We start from the raw sequence: 19,839 nt of genomic DNA, 5'->3' as shown, positions 1-19,839 counted from the left end.
TTAAGTAATTATTTTAATGTGCTTCATTTTCTTTCTGATTAGAACACAGAATATACTTTAATGGGTTTTATAAATAGTTAATTTGTGTTTATGCCATCATCCTAAGCCCAAAGGGCTGAAAATAGCTCTCTTGTCTGTGTAGTGTTGCAGCTGTGTGTACCATCCGGTGGTGTTTTCAAGCAGAACACAAATGTAACTACACCTGGGGTAAAATGCAGCAAGGACTTAATTTCTTCATGCAACACTTCATTGCAGCATCAGGCTGTAAGTGAAGAACACTTAATTCAACTGGAAATGCAGAGGGAATTGCACCCATGTAAATGCAAATACCCAGCTTGGAATTTGACCAGATTGCTAAAGCAGATTGTCTGCTTTTAAGAAAGATTTCACAGGATTTGTAACAGACCTGGTTCATTGTTTACAATGTACTAAAGGGATAAAACTTAACATGGACTTTTCTGTACACAGAAGGACTGTAGAGCCAAGTAATACCAGGGAACTGGAATAAAATGCCATTGCCACTAGCTGGCACCAGCTTTCAAATAATTTCCATAGTCCTCTGAGTGAACTCTTGGCTTTTGGTTTCCCCCTCCCATATGGCAGCAACGCACAGGCATTTGCAGCAGAGCTGGGCAGCACTGAAGGTGTGCAGGAGCTACTGTGAGCCGCTCTGCAGGTGTATCCAGCATTACTTAACTGAGACGGGAGGAGTAGTAGGCAGGAGATCCTTTAGAGAGGCTACAGGATAAATTTATAACTACACAGAATCAAAAGTTCTTTTTTTTTTTACTTCTCCTTTGGAAGAGGATTGAACATGATGTAATTGGGCAGATTTAAACGTGTTTTGTTTCATGGACTTTACAATAATAGGATGACTCAAGTCCTTAATTAGAATAAAAAAGCATTACCTCATCGATGAGCCTGCTCCTTTCACCAAGGCAGGACAAATCTTTAATCGACAGATGCAGGGAACTGCTCATAGATGAGACAGACTGCTAATGAGGATGGATTCAGAGCTGCCCTATTGCTTTACTGTTCACTGAGTAAAACAGAATTTCTGGCCACAGAATCTGTGGGGTGAATGTGTGCTCAGTTTAAGTCGAGATGGGAGACTTGCTTTTCCTTTCATCTAATGCTGTCAGGTTCCTAATTCAGCAGACTTAATAAAACCATTGTTCCATTTTCCCCCTCGACCTGCTGCAGACATTTCTGTCTTCATTTCAAAGGATCAAAGAATCAGCTTTTGGAATACCATTTTTGAAAGCAATCTGTAAAACTTTGCCAAAAATGCATGATTTAGCTATATAACTATAGGCTGGTACTAATTAACACACCTGGGGGGTCATATCTCTTACTACTTGCCCCTTGCAGCATTTGGCCAGGTCTGGAATCATCTGAAGTATCAATTAAAAAGGAACAGTCCTAAGGACAGATGCATCTGGGACTCAGCAGCTCTTCATTCTGCACTTGAATTTCTTGGGTCATATCACACTACTTAAAAGTTAGATTTCTCCATTATCCCTTTAGTAAAAGGAATAAAACTGATTTTATAGATCTGCCTGGGGAAAAATTTCCCTTTGCACAGAAATGTGGCATTCAGAGAGTTCTTAATGACCATTGTCATTGAAGCAAAAGAAATGCTTTCCATTACCTTCTGTACATTTTGGGTAAGAGTCAAACCCTTTCTTTCCATATTGCCTGAGATGCCCAGTCATATCCAGATCACAGGGGGAGTAAAATTTATTACAACAGTGAAATACACAGCTCTGCTAGGTGGTTTGGCTGTGGCTAAACTAGTAAATAAAAGCAGAGAGGAACTGTAGCGTTGCTTTTGCCAACTAGAATAAAGTAGCTTCTGTCCAACAGCTAAATCCTTCTGCTCCCCAGAGCAAGCTGGCTGTGTCCAAAACAGGAAGGGCCCCTAAGCTTGTACTGATCCCTAAACTTTGTCTAGGCATCATTTGGGAAAGCAATAATTAGCCTGGGCCTAATTCATACCAGGGAGCATGCTAAAAAACTCACAAGGCATTTACTGTGCCCCAATTATCCCAGCCCAAGCACTCACCACATTTATTTGCTGTTGACCTTTTGTTGCCCTCAGGGCAGCCTGAGGAAGGTGCATTTTTAGGAGTTAGGATTGGAGCAGTTGGGGCCCTGTAACGAGGTACAGGCAGTGCTGAGTGTATGCCTGGCACCTGAGGATGCTCCATGGCCATAAACCCCCAGGGGCATTTTGCAGCAAGGGTGGTCTGGCTGCTGTGGCTCTTCTCAACGGGCACTCTGTTGGGTGGTGGCATAGCTCAGGAGCAACCCCGGGGCTGGAGAGGTGCAGCCTGCCTCTTTTGGGCTGTAACAGAGTTCACCCATGTGGGTGTGAGCTGTGGTGTATGAGGTGGCTTGGAAAAGATCTTGACTTCGATTTTCACTAGTATAGATTATTTTCTGAAGTCTGCTCTATGAACCACGATTTTCTGTAGTAACTGCTCTTTGTCACGATACACAAATGGATTGGAGTGGCATGAATGGAAGGCTTCTAAGCTTCTCTCTTCCTTGCTTTATTGGTTTTTGTCTGTAATAGCATCTGAGGCATACTTGATGGCATCATTAAACACAGAACATGATGTCATGCCCTCAAAACTATCTGATAACATTACCTAGACCTGTTTGCAACAGACATCTCAATTTTCATCTGTGTGATGGCTTATCTGCCAGCATAGGCTGTTGTTGTGTGTAACAGTCTTGGCCTGGAACTTGTTCCTGAATCATCCATCTTTCTCCTCTTGGCTGTGAGTGACAGAACCATGGCCCCAACTGTTCCTGTAATATGAAAAAAAGCAAATGTGTTCTCAAGAGACTCCTGAGGGATAAACCCACACTTCCTCCCTCAGGGGCTGTTACACCAAACCCTGACCTCATTGGAGTTGTTTTTATTTGTTCAGTGGTGCTGCCAAGAGACAAGGGCAGTGCCACACAATACAGGATGCTGGAACAGGAAGGAGAAGCACATGGTCCAGAACTGTGTGCCAAAGTCTCGGGAGAATTAGTTTCAATTCTTCATTTCAAAGACATCCTGTTTAGGCTGCAGATAGCTCACTTCTGGTTTTCAGGACCACATTTTGTTCCTGACCTGTAAAGGAACAGTGCTGGCATGCTCTGATGTTCAGAGGTGCTGTGAGAGTGAATTCTGAAAGGTTGTGAGGTGTTTTGGGGCTATCCAAACATTGTGGTTTGTTGACAGTAAGCATTGGTTTAATTGGAGGTGGAGCCTGTTGTAGCCCTTACTCTCACAGAGGAGCTGGTCTGCCAGTCCTTTTCCAGCTGTTGGCAGCACAGCACCATTGCTCATAGGAGGGATGCCGTCATGGTGCCACTGTGTGCTGCTGGTGGATATTACGAAAGATGCGAAGGTGTCCTTAAACCCTACAGCCAAATGGACGAGACGGCAAAGGACAGCAGTCTCCTTTCTGTGCTCTGCTTATCACTTCTTCCTGGAAGGGGCTGGTATCCAGGACCCCTCACAAGGACCATTTCTAGAAGGTGACATGGACATCAAGCTTCCCTCCATATACAGTCTTCTGGCAGTATCACACCAGTCCTTGTTCCTTCAAACACCCCCACTTTGTTCTGTGCCCAAAGCATGTCATTAGCACCAGTTCAGGCTATGACTTTGCAGAGCTCTAGCACAACCCTCATGTTATTTCAAGCACTTTGAACTTAAAAACAGATGCAGAATAAACATTCGTTCCAGGACACCACACAGAACAAGGGAAGACCAAGGCCAAGTGTTTTAAAGGATGGATACAGTCCTGCACCAGCCCTCTTGTTTCACAGGGTAGGTGTGTGTGCTGCCTCCTGTGCTCATGGCACCTTTGCTGTGGAATTCACTGTCAAAATCTTTCCCTTCTTCAGAGAGACCACCAGTGGCCCACCAAAGCCACTGTGTCAACTGCCCTCCTCAGCTGGGCATGGGAGAGAAATTATGAGAGACTCATGGGTTGAGATAAGGACAGAGGGAGATCATTCACCAGTGACCGTCACAGGCAAAACAGGCTCCGCTTGGGGAAATTAACTGAATTTATTACCAGTCAAATCAGAGTAGGATAATGAGAAATAAAATTGAATTATAAAATACCTTCCCCCAACCCCTCCCTTCTTCCTGCACTCAGCTTCACTCCTGATTTTCTCTACCTCCTCTCCAGCAGTGCAGGGGGATGGGGAATGGAGGATGGGGTCATGCATCACGTGTCATCTCTGCTGCTCCTTGTCCTCCGGGGGAGGACTCCTCACACTCTTCCCCCATGGGGTCACAGGTCCCACCAGCAAACCTGTTCCAGTGTGGGCTTGTCTCTTCATGGGCCGCAGGTCCTCCCAGGAGCCTGCTCCAGTGTAGGATCTCCACAGGTCACAGCCTCCTTCAGACATCTACCTGCTCCAGACTGGGATACCCCACAGGCTGAAGGTGGATCTCTGCTCCCCCATGGGCCTCCAGGGGCTGCCGGGGCACAGCTGCCCCACCATGGGCTGCACCAGGGGCTGCAGGGGACTCTCTGCTCTGGCACCTGGAGCATCTTCTCTGCCTTCTTCGCTGCCCTGGGCATCTGCAGGACTCTTTCACATTCTCATTCTCTCCTGGCTGCAGTTGCAGGATAGTTTTTCCCCCTTATCTATGCGATCATAGAGGCACTACCACAGTGGCTGGTGGGCTCAGCCTTGGCCAGTGAGGAGTCCCTCTTGGAGCTGGCTGGCATTGACTGTCAGACATGGGGAAGCTTCTAGCAGTTTCTCACAGAAGCCACCCCTGTAGCCCCTGCCCGCTACCAAAACCTTGTCATGCAAACCCAGTACAGCAGGTACCAGTGTCCCCTTTGGAAGAGCAAAGGAAGATGAAGTGAGACAGGAGTGAGGCCAGAAGCTGGGTGGGCAGCATGAAGGGGCTCGGCTACAGGAACAAGTCAGCCCTATGAATCAGCATTTTGACCATGTTTGACGTACTGTATTTTTACAACCACACTGACTCTCTGGTGTTTGTTCTCTGTCCTGGCCGCATGGTGTGTGAAAGGTCTGCTGTAGTATTTCTGCCTATGGATCCAAATCCTGAAATGCCCTGGGTCTGTGTTTTCTGTCTGAAATCATCATTCTTCCTCCAACATTGCCATAGCCACTGTAACACCAGGGAATAAAAGCTTAAAACATTGTGCAGTTACTTGTAATTGCTACTCCCCTGCATCATTTCAACACTTTTCCACTAGTCCCTCTTACTGACACAGATCAGTGATACAGTTTCTGTTCTGTGTATTCAACCAAAGATTCTCCTTACCAAACCTCAGGTAATTTTTCACGTCTCCAACTTATTAAATGGTACAAGATTCTTCACAGTGTAGAACTTTAATGTTCTTTGAATGCATTTAGGATTTGTGAGTCAGCAAACTGACCCCAAGGATCAGGCTCACACTGTGAGTGACCAGTAGCTAAGCCTGGAAAAGGCTCTCCTTGGCTGATGGAGCACTATGTTTGTTGCTTTTTGTCCCCACACAAGCCTGAGGTCTCACATCATCTGGGGTTTCTGCCCACAGTCTGTTTTCCCTGATCCATTTTCCTTGCAGCACAGGAACCTTCAGTGTTTAATGCAGCCATCCCAAGGGGCTGGCAGGCAGGAGCAGATCATTGGGTGGCTGAGCAGGAGAGCAAGGAGTGGGCTCTGAAAGGAGTTGTGTGGATCTACAGGCTCATGTTGCTTGTGTCAAGTCATAATCCTCAGAGATGCTAGCTGGAGGCCTGAGATCATCTATCTGCCAGCTCTGAAGGGTGCTGTGGGAATAGTGTGTCACTGTGGCTGGGCTGAGCTCAGAGATTTTTTGCCAGTAGGAGGGGAATTTTGTTACGATTTTGGAATATTATCATGGCTGCCAAATAACACCAGCAGTGAGTTGGATCATGTGCATAAGCCAGAACACTTGTGAAGGCTGCTCATTCTGTTTTCTTTCAGGCACGTGTTGTGGCTTGCTGGCACTTAGCAGGTTCCAGTGATTCAGTGCCCAGCCCCCCTGTGCTCCCCAAGGGGCTCATGGTGCTTCCCCACTGGACTCCCCTCCAGCCTGACAGCCAAGTGCTGGCACATCAAGCTCAGTGCCCAGCTCCTGGAATTACTGACCTTGCAAAAGCTTCTCTGCTAAGAGCTCAGGCTAGTTAGCGACAAAATCATAAATAGGAATCCAATTTAAAAAATGCAGAATTATGTCAGGCATTTTTCTGCTTACAGCAGACAGCAGCCCCTAGGCAGCTGCCACTGCAGAGCCTCAGTGTCTTGCCTAGGAGGGAGAGTTTGCATCTGGGGTGTTCCCTGGTGTGACTGTCCCTACAGTCTGACCTCCAGCAGTGTCTGCAACATCACAAGTGGAATTGCTTTGTGCAATAGGTATATCCATGGCCTAGGGAATATTTCACCCAGAGCAATTTTATCTTACTTCTGTTAAAAAAAAATCATCACAAGAAACCTGTAGGCAGGAAAGCTGTGTTCTCTTTTCATGGAAGATGTTTTGATCTCATGATCAGCAGGAGAGGCAGCAGCCGGAGCACGGCGCTGTGTCTGCAACAGCGGTGTCATTTAGCTCTGACAATGTCTCACTGTGTCCTCCTCTCTTGTAGTTCCTATGGAGCCATCTCTGAGTTGTGGTGAGAGGTCTGTTTTACCCATGGCACAGCCAAGAGGAAAAAGTGACCTCTGTGAACAGTAAGATGGGAGGCAGGGAAGGCAGTGGGGAACCAGGCTCAGCCCCATCATCCCTCCTCCAGTCGATGCAAATCCTGCTTGGCTACTGCTGGAATCTGCTCACTGCCTTGGTAACTGGCCCTTCTCAAGCTTTTCTTAAGCTCTTTAGATGTGGTGTGACACGTATGTCAGACAAAATTTAAGACTGGAACATCATGTGCAGGTTGCTAGAGGTTTTCTGTAGGCTGGGGGTTGGTCTGTGCAGGTACCAGGCAAAGAGAAGGAAAGGTACCCTTCAGACTGAGCTTTATGTGGAGCGTCAGGGATTAGAGAGGCCAGACATTTTTTATGCAAACATCCTCTATCCTATTTGAAGCTTTTCTGTTGACAGACAGAGAAAAAATAGAGTTAGGTCTGCAGTCTGGGCTCTTGTAGCCGTTTTGCTTTAGAATGTGGTGAGGAGGCAATTCAGGTGAGGCAGTAGCAGAGTGGAAATGGTCTCCTCTTGAGGAGCACAGTGTGAGGCCAGGGGGCTGGCAGCATTCTGTTGTGAGGAGTGAAAGATTAAATAACCTAAAATTAAAACTTTATTAAGTAGAGGTAGCAGTTACAGTCAGGCTGCCTGTCCTGGAAGGAGGCACCAGACAGTTGCAGATCCTGCTGATTTGATCTTGCCAAGGCCTGTAGTGAGACAACACCTTAAAACTTTTAGTTTTAAGCTGAAAAAGGGTAGGTTTAGATGAGATATAAATACAATAAAGGTGGTGAGACACTGGCCAAGAGAAGCAGTGGATGATGCCCCACCCCTGGAAGTGTTCAAGGCCAGGTTGGACAGGGCTCTGAGCAACCTAATGACAGGTGTCCCTGTACACAGCAGGGGGGGTTGGAATAGGTGATCTTTGATGTCCTTTCCAACCCAAACCATTTTCTGATGATACTGTTGCATGAGGTGTGAGTGCCCAACACATCTGAAAATGAGTGTGTGAATGTGTGAAGATGAGGTATCAACTGTTCACATGTTCAGTGCTTTTTCAGGAAATAGCTCTAACAAGAAGCTACAGTAGTGTGTTCATGTGGGGAGGGGAGGGGGTTTCAGCATTGAAGAAACCAATCACTTCGCCAAAATGGTTGCTATTTGCATTCATCACTTCTAGTTGCTACTTTTAAGAAGTCTCAGCATGACATTGCATACGTTCAGTACCTTTAATTTCCTCTTTGTGAGGCCTTCTTTTTAAGTGTTTGCTCCCAAATCTGTTGAGAGTGGGGCAGAAAACATGCTCACTAGCAAGTTTTTTTCACACACAGTTTCAGCTTGGGTGACTTGGATTGTGAGGCTGCTCAGGATGTTTTGTGAAGAATGTCTCGTAAAGGGATGATGTTGGCAGGTTGATTTAATTACAGTGGTCAAATTTAAATTCCTGTGGCACATTTTATTGCTGAGTTATACTCCATATAGACATCACTTTACAGGCATCCAACACAGTACTCACTCAAGAATTTGTTCGTTTTGGAGCGACAGACCTGTAACAATCATTAATTAATGTAAGAGAATGAATTTTTTTCTTAGCATGTAATTGTTACAGGGTTAAAAAGAGTTTCCTGAGAAGTAATTCCTGAAATGTAACTATTCCTGAAAGTAATTCCTTTAGCTTGAGTAGTGACTTTAAAGGAAATAAACCAAGGAATAATGTCTTTCAGAATTTGTTAAGTCCAAACTGTTCTCCCTCAGCAAGTCTTACACTCTGGTTTAGTCTAGAAAATCTGAGGAAAACGATAAAGAAATCTCCTTTATGTTAATTTTCTTTCTTTGCAGTCTACTCTGTAACCTTAATTCCCTTGCCAGGCTTATGAGTGCCTGAGTGCTTTATTAATTATTTAGTTGAAAACATTTTAGGAAATGTTTTCTGTATTATGATTATTGCTAATGATCTGTGTATTAAGCAAAAGTTGTCCATCTGTGGTCTTCTCATCTGCTTTCAAATTACATTGGAAAAGGATATAATCAGAAAACTTGGGGACAGGTTATAAACACAGCTTGCCTTTGTTTAGGAAGAACAGGTACTCTCGAGTTCTGAACCCTTGAGAAAAATCTGTTCCTTCAGGCTCTCTTTCCATCTGCTGCTCTGCTGGAACAATAATCCAAGGCTGACCTAATCTGGGAGCTGCAGCAGACAAACTTTGCAACTGAATGCTCTTGTTCCAAATGATTTCTAATTGGAGATTTATTTCATCAGTTACACATGATCTTATTTTGAGACATGCCAAAGCCATTTAAAATACTGTAAATTAGCGTGTTGTCCACAAGGAAAATATTTCTGTGTGAGGTAAAGTATCCCTGCAGCCAGCACTTGTCGCGGTGGCTTAATGCTTAGGAGTGAGGCTGTGTGAGTGATGGGCTTTGAATTTCTATTGGTCATCCCTTGGCCAAAGCGGATGAGAATGACTCCTTTTGTCCTGTCTGTTGTTATCAGGCAGCTCTGGAAAATGAGCACTGTTGAGTGAAAAGAAAGCAGCAGATGACATTTTGTTTTCTGCACAAACTAGTGTATAGGATCTTTGTTTTTCAGATGTGGTTTTCAAGATGTGCTAATATTGCTGCTATTTTAGCTGTAGCTGTTTTGTTCAAGCCTGAACGTAGATTTGTGGGAATTGGGACGTCCATTTATATTAGTGAGCTCTTGCCTTGTAAAATTCCATGGATACCTAATATATGAGTATGTATATTCTGAATAAGTCTTTTTTAATGTTACTGTTACACTCCTTTTCTGGAGCATAATCTTATTTCTATAAAAAAGAGATGGTCATATTTTCAGAATAATAAAATCTGAAAACTTCTGCCTGTGTGCTGAGGTTACATGTGCTCTTGATAACGACACTCATTGTTTTAACCCAGCAGTGAGCATGGGGCAGGGACTCCTCTCTCTATGGAGCACAGTAGACATGCTCTGTGACTTAAAGCAGTGTTACCCAGCTTTGGATCCGGGGTTCCAGTGTTTCACAAATGCTATCACACACACAGGTCTGGAAATCTTCTGACTTTGGAGTCTCTTAGCCATCCTTGTTGCCATTTTCCACAGAAAGCTTTTGTGCATTGTGGCTGTGCCAGTGAGACCTGGAGGCTGCCAAATGAGTGACCTACATTGTGTCAGTAAACAGGAGAACTGTGCTCACAAAGTGAGTGAGGTTTGAAACTGTCTGCATACAGGGTTTTGTTGACATTTTCATGGGTGATTTTAGCAGCATTTGGGAGCCAGGAGTCTCAGCTGGACTTTAAAGTGTTCCAGCAGCCTGCCTAGGTGGATTTGTATACTCTCATTTCTGATCGTCCAGTTTTGGTCCATGTCAGTTAGGAGGCCAGTCTTTCTGTACAGTCACTGAGGAGGCAGTCTGGCTCCTTTTTAGTCAGAGCAGGAGACAGGAGTGTTATTTGAGGTATTCTCATAGTGCTTCCTGTGTAGACATCTATCGCTCTCTCGGGCTCCGTGGGCTCTGCAGTTTCTGTGCTGGAGCGCGAGGTGCAGCGATCTCTCAAAAGCCTCTCCAAAGCGAAGCTGCTCAGCAGGACAGGCCACACACTCACCCAGGCGTGCACGCACAAACGCACGGACAGCTTCAGTAATATGGTCAGAGGCAAAGAGGCAGGAAGGGGCTCTGCACAGAGTTCCAGAGGAGCAGTTTATTGCTTCCACACTGTGAAGGATCCCAGAGGCAAAGACGAGAGCAGTGGAAAGCTCAGGTTTAAGTACGGGAGTGGGGCAAGCACCAGGGACCAATGGTGAAGCTCTGGGGGAGTGATGAGGGGCAAAGGCCAGTGGGGAGAACCTGGAGTGGAGAACTTTCTGGGATATGAAATATATAAGGTAGCAAGGGGGTGGAGGGGCCACGGGCCAACCAGGGAAGCAGAACTGGGGTAGATTAACATAACAGAGCACTGGACCCTGGGAGAAGCTTTTCTGGTTACCATAACCTGAGGAGAATCTTTTGGTACTAGGGACTTGTCCCACCAGCAGACACTCTTTATCCCTTGTAACGTAGGCTCATCGGCCACCACAGACGTCAGTAAGGCTCAACTGAGTAAATAGTTTCTGCTGAACAAAGGATACATCATCTTTAGGGCTGGTTTGGTTTTTGTTAAGGTTTTAAAAGTCACTAGAGTGATGTTCCCAAAGTTCACTTGTTTCATAAATGAAGAAATAGCAATAACACGGGTCATCTTCTGCCAGCTGGATGCTGATAGTTTCAAAATGTCAGATGCCAAGGTTGTGAGCATGATGTATGAAGAAGGTGCTAATGAAGTGCAGGGTTTGAGTACAGTAATACTTTGGAAGACCCAATGTTCCTTCATTTCTGTCTTCCCCAAAGACTCTGCATTCCTACACAAGTTTACTGCACCCTGGTACATCATTGTCATCTAATTACCTGTCCTTGCAGCTTCTTCTCTGCCTGGCTGCCAGCTTGGGATTTCACGATCAGCTCAGCTCCAGCGGAGTCCCTGGGCCCTCTCATGGGGAGGTAGCACCAATATACAGAGAGAGGATAGGTGGGCAGGCAAGATGCACACTCAGGCCAGCTGCAGAACCTCAGACAGGCTCTGAAACTTCTCACACCCCCCTTCTCATCCATTAACCTCTGCTCAGCAGTACAGTCTGGACTGGCACAGCTAAATACAGAACCGTGGGAATCCTGTTTCCCGCTTAGGGACTGACCTCAGCAGAGTCCCTGTGTGGATATGCTGGAATTACTTGGCAGTCCAACAGTGGCTTCCTTAGAAGAGTAGTCAGGGGAAACAACTTGAAGGCAGAAAAACAACTTCCTCCTGTTCATACCAGTACCAGACAGGCCCAGCAGGTCTGGCCCTGTGCCCCGTAGCTGCCAGTGTAGTCCCCTGGCCAAACAGAAAGTGAGCCCGTGTCAGTGGGCTGGTTTGGTGGCCAGACTACACAGAGGGTTGTTACCAGGACCTTTCAGTTCCATTATTTTTGTTTTACATGCTATTCTTTATGATGCTCTTTATGATTCTCTTCCCTTTCTTTGGTATTTCCCACCATTCTGGTATTGTTTACTGCAAATATTTGAGCTAACTATTAGTAAATTCCTTGCTAACTTCATGGGGGTGGAGACCTGTTGCTTGGCAATGTTCTGGCTCCTTTATATAATTACCTGTGCCATGATGGGCTCTTCTTATGCATCAGGAGAGCTGTTGTAACTCTCTGAATGGACAACGAGTCTTGTCAAAGACTTCTGGCATTCTCTAGGTTGGCAAATCCTCACCTATATTGTCATTCACATCTCAAAGACTACTTTGTGAGGCATGAATTATGCAAATAAATGTTGCTTCTTCCCTAGTAGATCGGATTTATTTGTATTTACTAATTATTTTTTTTAATCAGTTTGTCAGCTCTGAAAGACTCAGTCCTACTGTTCTTCTGGTTTTGTTGTTGTTTGTTTTACCTTTTCCTTTAATACTTAGGTTCATTTGAATGATAGATCCCTTACTACAGTTAATAAAACAATGAATTTGGGTTTTTGTAGAAATCCTGGGTGAAAGCTGCCTGTACATATTATAACTTCAGATTTTGGCAGGTTTTGAAAGAAGGGTCTTTCACAAATATTTCAGTTTGAAGCAGTTCCTTGGAGCTGAGCTTTCAAAGCTCAAAAGAGTAGCTCAAATTCAGAAGTTACTCGAGGCATATCCCTGATGAATATGAATGCAAAAAAAAGGGAAATTCATTAAAGTTTCTTCTGCTTTAAAATGAAGGTTTTTGTCGTAAATAGTTCAGCAAACTAGTTGCTTCACCTTCATATACCTTTAGTGTATCACATAGGGTATATTTCCGAATAAAGCAATATTTAATTCTGCATGAGGCTTGCTCTTAGGCTGCATTTGCTGCAAAATGGTGGTAGCAAGATAATATCATGAGTTACAGTTTGTTGATAATAAACTTGTGAAAATAACTGGAAGTAACTGGACTCCACTTTCGTGTGCAGCTGTAACTGGAAGAGGATTCTACAAGACCCTTTAATGTAGTTGGAATGTGTGCATAATCTTTTGACCTTGTTCTTAGTTTTTGATGACTGTGGCATGTTAAGTGCTGATAATTGGGTTTGTTCTAGGCTGAAACCTGACCTGCTCTCTGCAAAGGAGATCAGATCTTCTATTGGAAGAGGCACTCAAAGGGGCTATGTTAGAAATTGCAGGGCCAGGGCTGCTGAGAGTGAAGATCTCTGAAATATGGCAATTACTTTGGAAGGACATGCTGTCGTAGGGACTGCTTCTCTTTCAGCCCAGTTTGAATTGGACTTTTCACCCAAAGATTTTTGTCCTCTAAATTTTCTTTTCTGTGCCATCTGGTTTGCTTAATAACTCAAGCTGCCTTTTTGAGAGAGCTGCCTTGTAGCTTCAGCTGCTGGAATGTGAGTCCTGGGTATGAGAGCAAGAGGCAGGTGCTTTTCACTCTGCTCTTGGAAGGGGAGTCAACTCTCCTTGTTTAAACCATGTGGAAATGAGGGGATTGTCTAATACCTTCATGAAAAGAGTATGCAGCAATCGTAAGCAGCAGCAGGAGCTGGCAAGGAAATGGAGCCAAAGGGATTTTTAAATACCCGTCCAAAGGGATCAGTGCAATGGACCAACTTGCACTTTGTATTTCAATCCATCCCTTTCTGTCTGTCTCGAACAGTGTTGCTGGAACTGATCTTCTTTCTTATTTTAAGCTTGCTGTGTGGGAGGAGTAAAACTGCTTCAGTGTTTCTGAGTGGTAGTTTGCACAGTACAGCATTGTTAGCTCTGCTTTTCCCATTCCCGTTGGGCTCCTTGACAGATTCTAAGAATATACAACATGGCTACAGGTAGAGAAGGTCTGACCAACAGTCCCTCCAGCTCAGTATCCCATTCCTGCCAGCAATTAACAGATGCCTGTGTACCTTTGTCTAAACCTTTCATAGCCTCCCACCATGTATTTTCAGCTTATGAGACTTTCTCTCCATAAATCTTGCTTGTTAAATGAAGAGTTGCAGCTGGCTTTCTTTTCTCTTATGTTTTAGAACTAAAAAAGCAAAGAAGGCACCTGCTCCTCCAGCCAATGAAGAGAAGCCCAAATTAACCATTTTTGAAGAGGAGGTGGATCCAGATGAAGGACTCTTTGGCCCAGAAAAGGATTTCTCATCAGTTGGTCCCAGAAGAAAGATGAAAGAGAGTAAAGTTGTTCTGTATTTGTATATGCACAGATTATTTTATCTAAATAATGTGTATAACTGAGCCTTTAAATTACAGTGATGCATAGTATACAGGCTAAATAATGACTTGGAAATGTTGAGGCAAATCTTCAACTGAGCAGAATCATGTAGAATCATTCAGAAAGAACAAATGAAACCTGTAGCTCCCGTAGCTGTTCTCACATTTGGAACTGGGATATTAAGGTCTGTGCTGTCCCACAGTCACTCATGCCACACTAGCAAGAGTAATGTGACCTATTTTTGAGTGCAAGGAAAAAGCAGATTGATCAAGTCCCTAGAGTGCAGAATATTACTGCACTTTGTGGGCTGGAAGTCTTTGGAAAAAAAATAATTGTCTACATGATCTGTTTTTTCAACCCAACCAGCCAGATTTACTAGTTAGTGCAGGCATTGTGTTACATAGCATGATTTAACTACAGCAGCTTCTGATTCCCCTTTCTAGATCTGAAGTTATTTGAAGACCCAGACCTCGGTGGGGTGGTGAGACTGGGTGACTCACTCCTGCTGCCAGCTGCCTGTGAGCACAGCAATTATGTGCTGAGCAGGGCTCCTGAGGAGGACACTGAGGAACTGCTGAGGTACTCATCTCAAATCTGTCATGTGGGATGAAGGTGGTCTGAGATGTTATTTAGATCTTGAAAGAGATTAATTCGGGAGCAAAGCTTATATACTCAGAATGCAAACTGTGAATCAATACTTGTATTGACAAGTAAAATGTAAGATGTGTGCCATGGAGCTTGGAGATAAACACATTAAAAAGGAAATTAGGAAGACCCTTTGGGAAAGGTGGGGTGCAAGGTACTATTCTGTGACTCCAAAGGAAGGGTCTTGAAGGCCCAAGCTGTGCTATCTTGCTCGTTTTCTACATGACACTTCTGCTTTCTGCAAACGATCCACAGGGAACCTGACCTCCATTGTGAAAAGTGAGGGACAAAGCCCAGAGATAAAGAGCAGGTCAGCTTCAGGGACGTGAAATCAGGAGCTCTTGCCACAAGAGGAATGATTTTCATGCTGATGGCTCACAGACTTCCGTGCATGCTTCCAGGAGGGATCCTGTGCATACCTCCACAGCAGTAAAGATCTCTTTATCACCCTGCATTTAATTTTTAATCTAGTGGAAAGGAGGGCTAGAGCTCAGAGTTGTAGGAGGGTATAATTTATTGCTTCTCCGTTGATAGTGTAGCACTGGAACACATCAGCACATAATGCGTTTATCCCTGACATCTCTCTCACAGGGCTGGTTCGCCTGTGCTGATAATCCTCCAGAGATCAAGCAGGGAACCAATGCTTGGAGAGACACAGGGAATCTGTGCTGCAGTAATGAGTCAAATTCATTCCTTCTGGGTCTCAAGCTGGCATCTGAATGATGAGGCCAGCCTGCTTCCAGTGCTAATTTGTGTCAACCAGTTCCTGTTAGGATGTATGATTTCCATAGTAGGTACTAAACCCTGGAGAGAGACTCTGTGTGTGGTTTCAAAGCTCTCGTGAAGCAGATAATTTTGCAGCTGCTGCTTTCTATGCATGGAAAAGTGCTGGCTGTCTGAGCAGTAATACCTGACTTACTTTAAACAAAGGTTAAATTGGGCGGGGTGCCATCTTGCATGACATCCTGACAGCTCACCTGATGTTTACAGAACCTGATGGGGCAGGACATGACCTGATTTTATGCTGTGGTACATTAGGAGCAAATACATGTGTGCTTGCAATATTTTCTTCTCTGCTAGTGAACTCAGCATACAGCACTTCATCCAGAGTGTTCATATGACTACAGGAGAAGGGCCTGTTGCAGTGCAGTCCTTGCATTTTTATCCACCAGAGAGAACTTCTCCATCTGTCGTGTTAATCTCTTTTGGATTATATATGTTCAGAGAAAGGTCTCTGAAGTCTGCTCTGAGACCAACAGATCATGCTTTCAGATCAGTTTGAGATCATCAACAACAGTAGCACACCCAGATGGTTATGGGAACCCATGAGAAAAGATTTCATTTCTTTTAAATTCCAGTAGTTTTCATTTATTCCTGATTTGTCCCGGTGCTTTCAATAGCTGATAAGTCATCAAGATCCAGTTGGAAATGAATACATGTAATGAAGCAGAAAATCATGCCAGTGGTCCAATGGGAAAGTTGCTATGGGAATCCAGAGGCAACTCCTGGCTGTGCAAGAGGTAGGCAGATAGGTCAGGATCTGTTGACATGTTCAGTTGCCTAACACCCTCTGAAATTCCCCTGGTAAACCCAGTTCATGGTGTTACCTGCACATCGTGGAGGGCTGATGAACTGAATGCAAGGCAGTTGAGTGTAAAGGAGAAGCTGCTGGCAAAGAGGGGAGGAGGAGTGGCAGTGCTGTTTTAACCTAATGCAACACTTCACCTCCCCTCTATGCAAATTCACTGCAGTCCCCTGAAATCCCATAGCGGAATTTTCTCCAGTGGTTGTGCAAAATGCACTTCATTTGCTGTGCAGCTGGAAGCCTCAGCAGAACAATCAGGTCTCACTAATATAGAGGCAGCAATTGAATCATCATCTCCCACCTTCCCTTACCACGAAAATGGTGTGGAATGTTCTTGCAGGGCAGTGCCACAGTCTCTCTTCCAGGCAGTGACCCTTTGTGGTGAGAAAATGTTCAACATAAGCTGAACTCTGCAATCTCCTGGCATAGGAGCTTATTTTGAGGCCTAAGAATAAGTCCTGCCTTTGCCCTGTACATGTTGACAATTACTTTCCCAAAAAAGACTGAAGAAATCTCTCCCCTGCCCTCAGATCAGAGCAGGAGCTGTGACAACCTGTTCCTTTAGTGGGCTAGAGCTGGATATGCTATGAGAGGGAAATGGAAACATCTTGGTCTCTTGGACATAGTCATACCAGTTGTATCATACCAAAAGTTTACCTGGGCACATTTTGCTAAGATCTCGGACTGTCCTGAGGTATGATGCACCAGCAAGTCCAGAAACCTGGATATGTTCACTGCACTCCAATGGAGCAGCTGAATAATGAAGATGTGGGAGCTCTTCACTGGTGTATTGAACATTCACAGGTACCTCAGGGTCTGCTCACATGTGTGTGGTAGATCTGAGAAGTGTCTGACTCACTGTGAATCATGGGCAGAATAGGAGAGAGCTGCCTAAGGCAGAGGAGGGCAGAACCTTCTTCCAAAGGGGGATGGGAGAAACATAATGTTCAGAGCAGAACACAGGAGCAACCAAATCCTTTGTGATCTTTATGGTACCTGAGTGGTTGTAGCAGCAGCACCACAGCAGTGTCAGCACAGCAGTGAATCCTCAGCAGTGACTATAACTCATGAGGCAGAGGCTGTTAAGGAGGCAAATGAGTCTGCAAAATATGCATGGGCTCTGCTTGTCACAACATGAGGAAGAAGAGAATCTGATAAATGTTCTCATTGCAAAGTGAAGACTGTGCTCACTGTGGATACCTGCTCATATGAAATGAGAATTACTGTTTTAAATAGAATCACCAACTTTACATTAACAAGTGTTGAGCATTGAGAACCAATTGCTGTGTAAGATTTCATGGGCTTTATCCCATGGGACTCTACAAAGTAGATCCCTGAAGAGGCCAAAGTCTGCTCTCCTGAAATCCAGGGCAGTTACTTTGCTGAGCACCCACTTCACTGTCCTGAGAGATTCAAATTCCACCATTTCATGGTCACTGCAGCCCAGCTGCTCTTGAGCTTCACATTCCCCTCCTTGTTGGTGAGAACGAGGTCAAGCCTAGCACCTCTCTTTGTTGGCTCCTTTGTCACTTGGAGAAGTAAATTGGCCTCAATGCATTCCAGGAACCTCCTGGATTGCTTAAGCCCTGCTGGTTGTCCTTCCAACAGATTCTGGGGTGGTTGAAGCCCTCCATGAGGACCAAGGTTTGTGAATGTGAAGCTGCTTCTCCTCTGTAGAGTACCTTATCTCCTCACTCTTCCTGGTCAGGTGGCCTGTAGCAGACCCCCACTACAATGTCACCTGTCCCTGCCTTCCCTTTAATCCTGACCCCCGAGTTCTTGGCTGGCTCCTCATCTGAGGCTCCTGACTGAGCTCTGTGCACTCCAACTGGTCACTGGCATAGGGGGTGAGAGTCCCTCCTCACATCCCCTGCCTGTCCTTCATAAAGAGCCTGTATCCTTCCATTCCAGCGCTCCAGTCTCAGGAGCCATCCCACCATGTCTCCATGATGCCAGTGAGATCATAGCCCTGCAGGCATGCACATTTCTGTCTCATTAATCTCAATCATGCCTGCCTGGTGTAATGGATCAGGTTTTTGTGGAAAACTAATGCTGGAATTGATCCTGTGAATGTTGCAGCAGCTCTGTGGGCCCACAGAATTACATAAATTATCACACATCCTAGCCTGAAATAATTATCACAGCTGTCTGAGCAGCCTTTTCAGAGAGATTTAATTAGCTTCACCTTTGGTAATGAATAGGGAGCTGAGATGGAAGGAAGCAGCTGTCAGCACAACATTTGTCTTTTTCCAGTGCTGAAAAAAAGTGTCAGCAGCAGGATCCCAGTTCTGCTGCCCTGTGATGGCAGATCTGGTGTGTTCCTTCTTAGGATTGCACGGATAACCCTTTCAGGAGCATTACATTTTTTAAGACTGAGGTTGTTTGTGAAACTGCACCCCAAACACTGTTCAGTCCATAGAGCTTCTTGAGCAGGTTTGTCAGCTTCTGGTTTCCAAGGAACTGTTGCCACTCTTGAAGCACAAAAAGTTTGTGTGTTCTTCTTTCAGCAGGCATTAGCAGATGCTGAATTCAGAGAGTAACACCTCTTCAACCTATGCAGGAGTCATGTGGGGCACCGTCTCCAGCACCAGTGCTCACTGTCCTGAGAATATGAGAACACTATAGTTGGGAAAAAAACTTTGAGAAACTCCAGAGGGTTTAAACGTAGATCCCTTGGGAGAGGGTTATTTGGGCAATGTACAGGTGGAAGAGAAGGTTGCAATAACTGAGTCAGAAATCTCCTGACCACTCCAGGGCAGTTTCTCTTGCTTGCTATGACCAAACTGTGGGGAAAGGTCCTTGATTTGGCTGCAGTAGGTTATAGAAAAACAAATTTTTCTGTGATGTTTTTCAAGCATTTATTTTTTTCATTCCTGTGATGTGTTGGGATGCTACTTACAAGCATTAGAAAAGCTATGAAGTAAACTTGCCAACAAAACGAAAAGTTTTTTGCTAGACTGGAAACATTAATCCTTGCCCCACTCCTAGGAACATGTACAGGTTGTGTAGAATAATGTAGAGAGGCAACGTGGAGTCCTAGTGTAGCAGGAGATGCTTTTGCTGGGCTTGGGACCCACCAAATTTCAACCATCTTGCCGCAGGTTGTTTGCATTTTTGACAGACATCATCAGCTCAAGGAGCAAAAGTTGCCTGCTCTCCCCTCCCCCAGCTGTGCCTTTGGCTGGGGATTGGGGAACTTTCTAAAGAGGCAGGAGAGAGAGGTTTGAACTTCTTCAGACTGGAAAAATGGACTTGTCTCATTTCCTAGGTGAGCAATGTAACCAACAGGCTGATTTCCTTAGAGGGCTTCTTGTGGGACTGACCTCCACTACTGAGCCTGTTCTCTGGCACTCGGCCGGGCAGCACCACCGGGCTGCATCCGTGCTGTTGGACTCTCTGCAGCTGCAGAGCAAGGGGACTGTGTGCAGCTGCCTCTGGGAAATGGTCCCTGTCCCACACAAGCTTCCAGTTGTGCTGGAGAGTATTTTGGAGGAGGGCTAATCTCTCCCAGACCAAAACCATGCCAGTGGTTCCAATACGGACTGTCACATTCCAGTGTCCGGAAGTATTTCCTGGCCCTGGTTGAAATACCACTGTGAATTTACCTGTAATGGATTGTAGGGGAAAGCTGAAGCAGGAGGAGAGATACCTCCTTCACAGCCCCA

General features: G+C 45.1%; 1 protein-coding gene across 1 annotated transcript in view; it reads left to right on the top strand.

Annotated features, from left to right (window-relative positions):
* HS1BP3 (HCLS1 binding protein 3) overlaps window positions 1-19,839 on the top strand; it is a 52,199-nt gene that overhangs the window by 26,788 nt on the left and 5,572 nt on the right. The window contains exons 5-6 of the mRNA XM_017745043.1: window positions 13,754-13,905; window positions 14,388-14,523. Of these exons, the coding sequence (XP_017600532.1) occupies window positions 13,754-13,905; window positions 14,388-14,523 (288 nt within the window). The remainder of the gene's footprint in view (window positions 1-13,753; window positions 13,906-14,387; window positions 14,524-19,839) is intronic.

The sequence above is a fragment of the Corvus brachyrhynchos genome, unplaced genomic scaffold (assembly GCF_000691975.1).
Source record: "Corvus brachyrhynchos isolate BGI_N302 unplaced genomic scaffold, ASM69197v1 scaffold116, whole genome shotgun sequence".
NCBI classification, from domain to species: domain Eukaryota; kingdom Metazoa; phylum Chordata; class Aves; order Passeriformes; family Corvidae; genus Corvus; species Corvus brachyrhynchos.
Note: the sequence above shows the minus strand (reverse complement) of the source record. Positions and strands in the feature narration are given on the sequence as shown.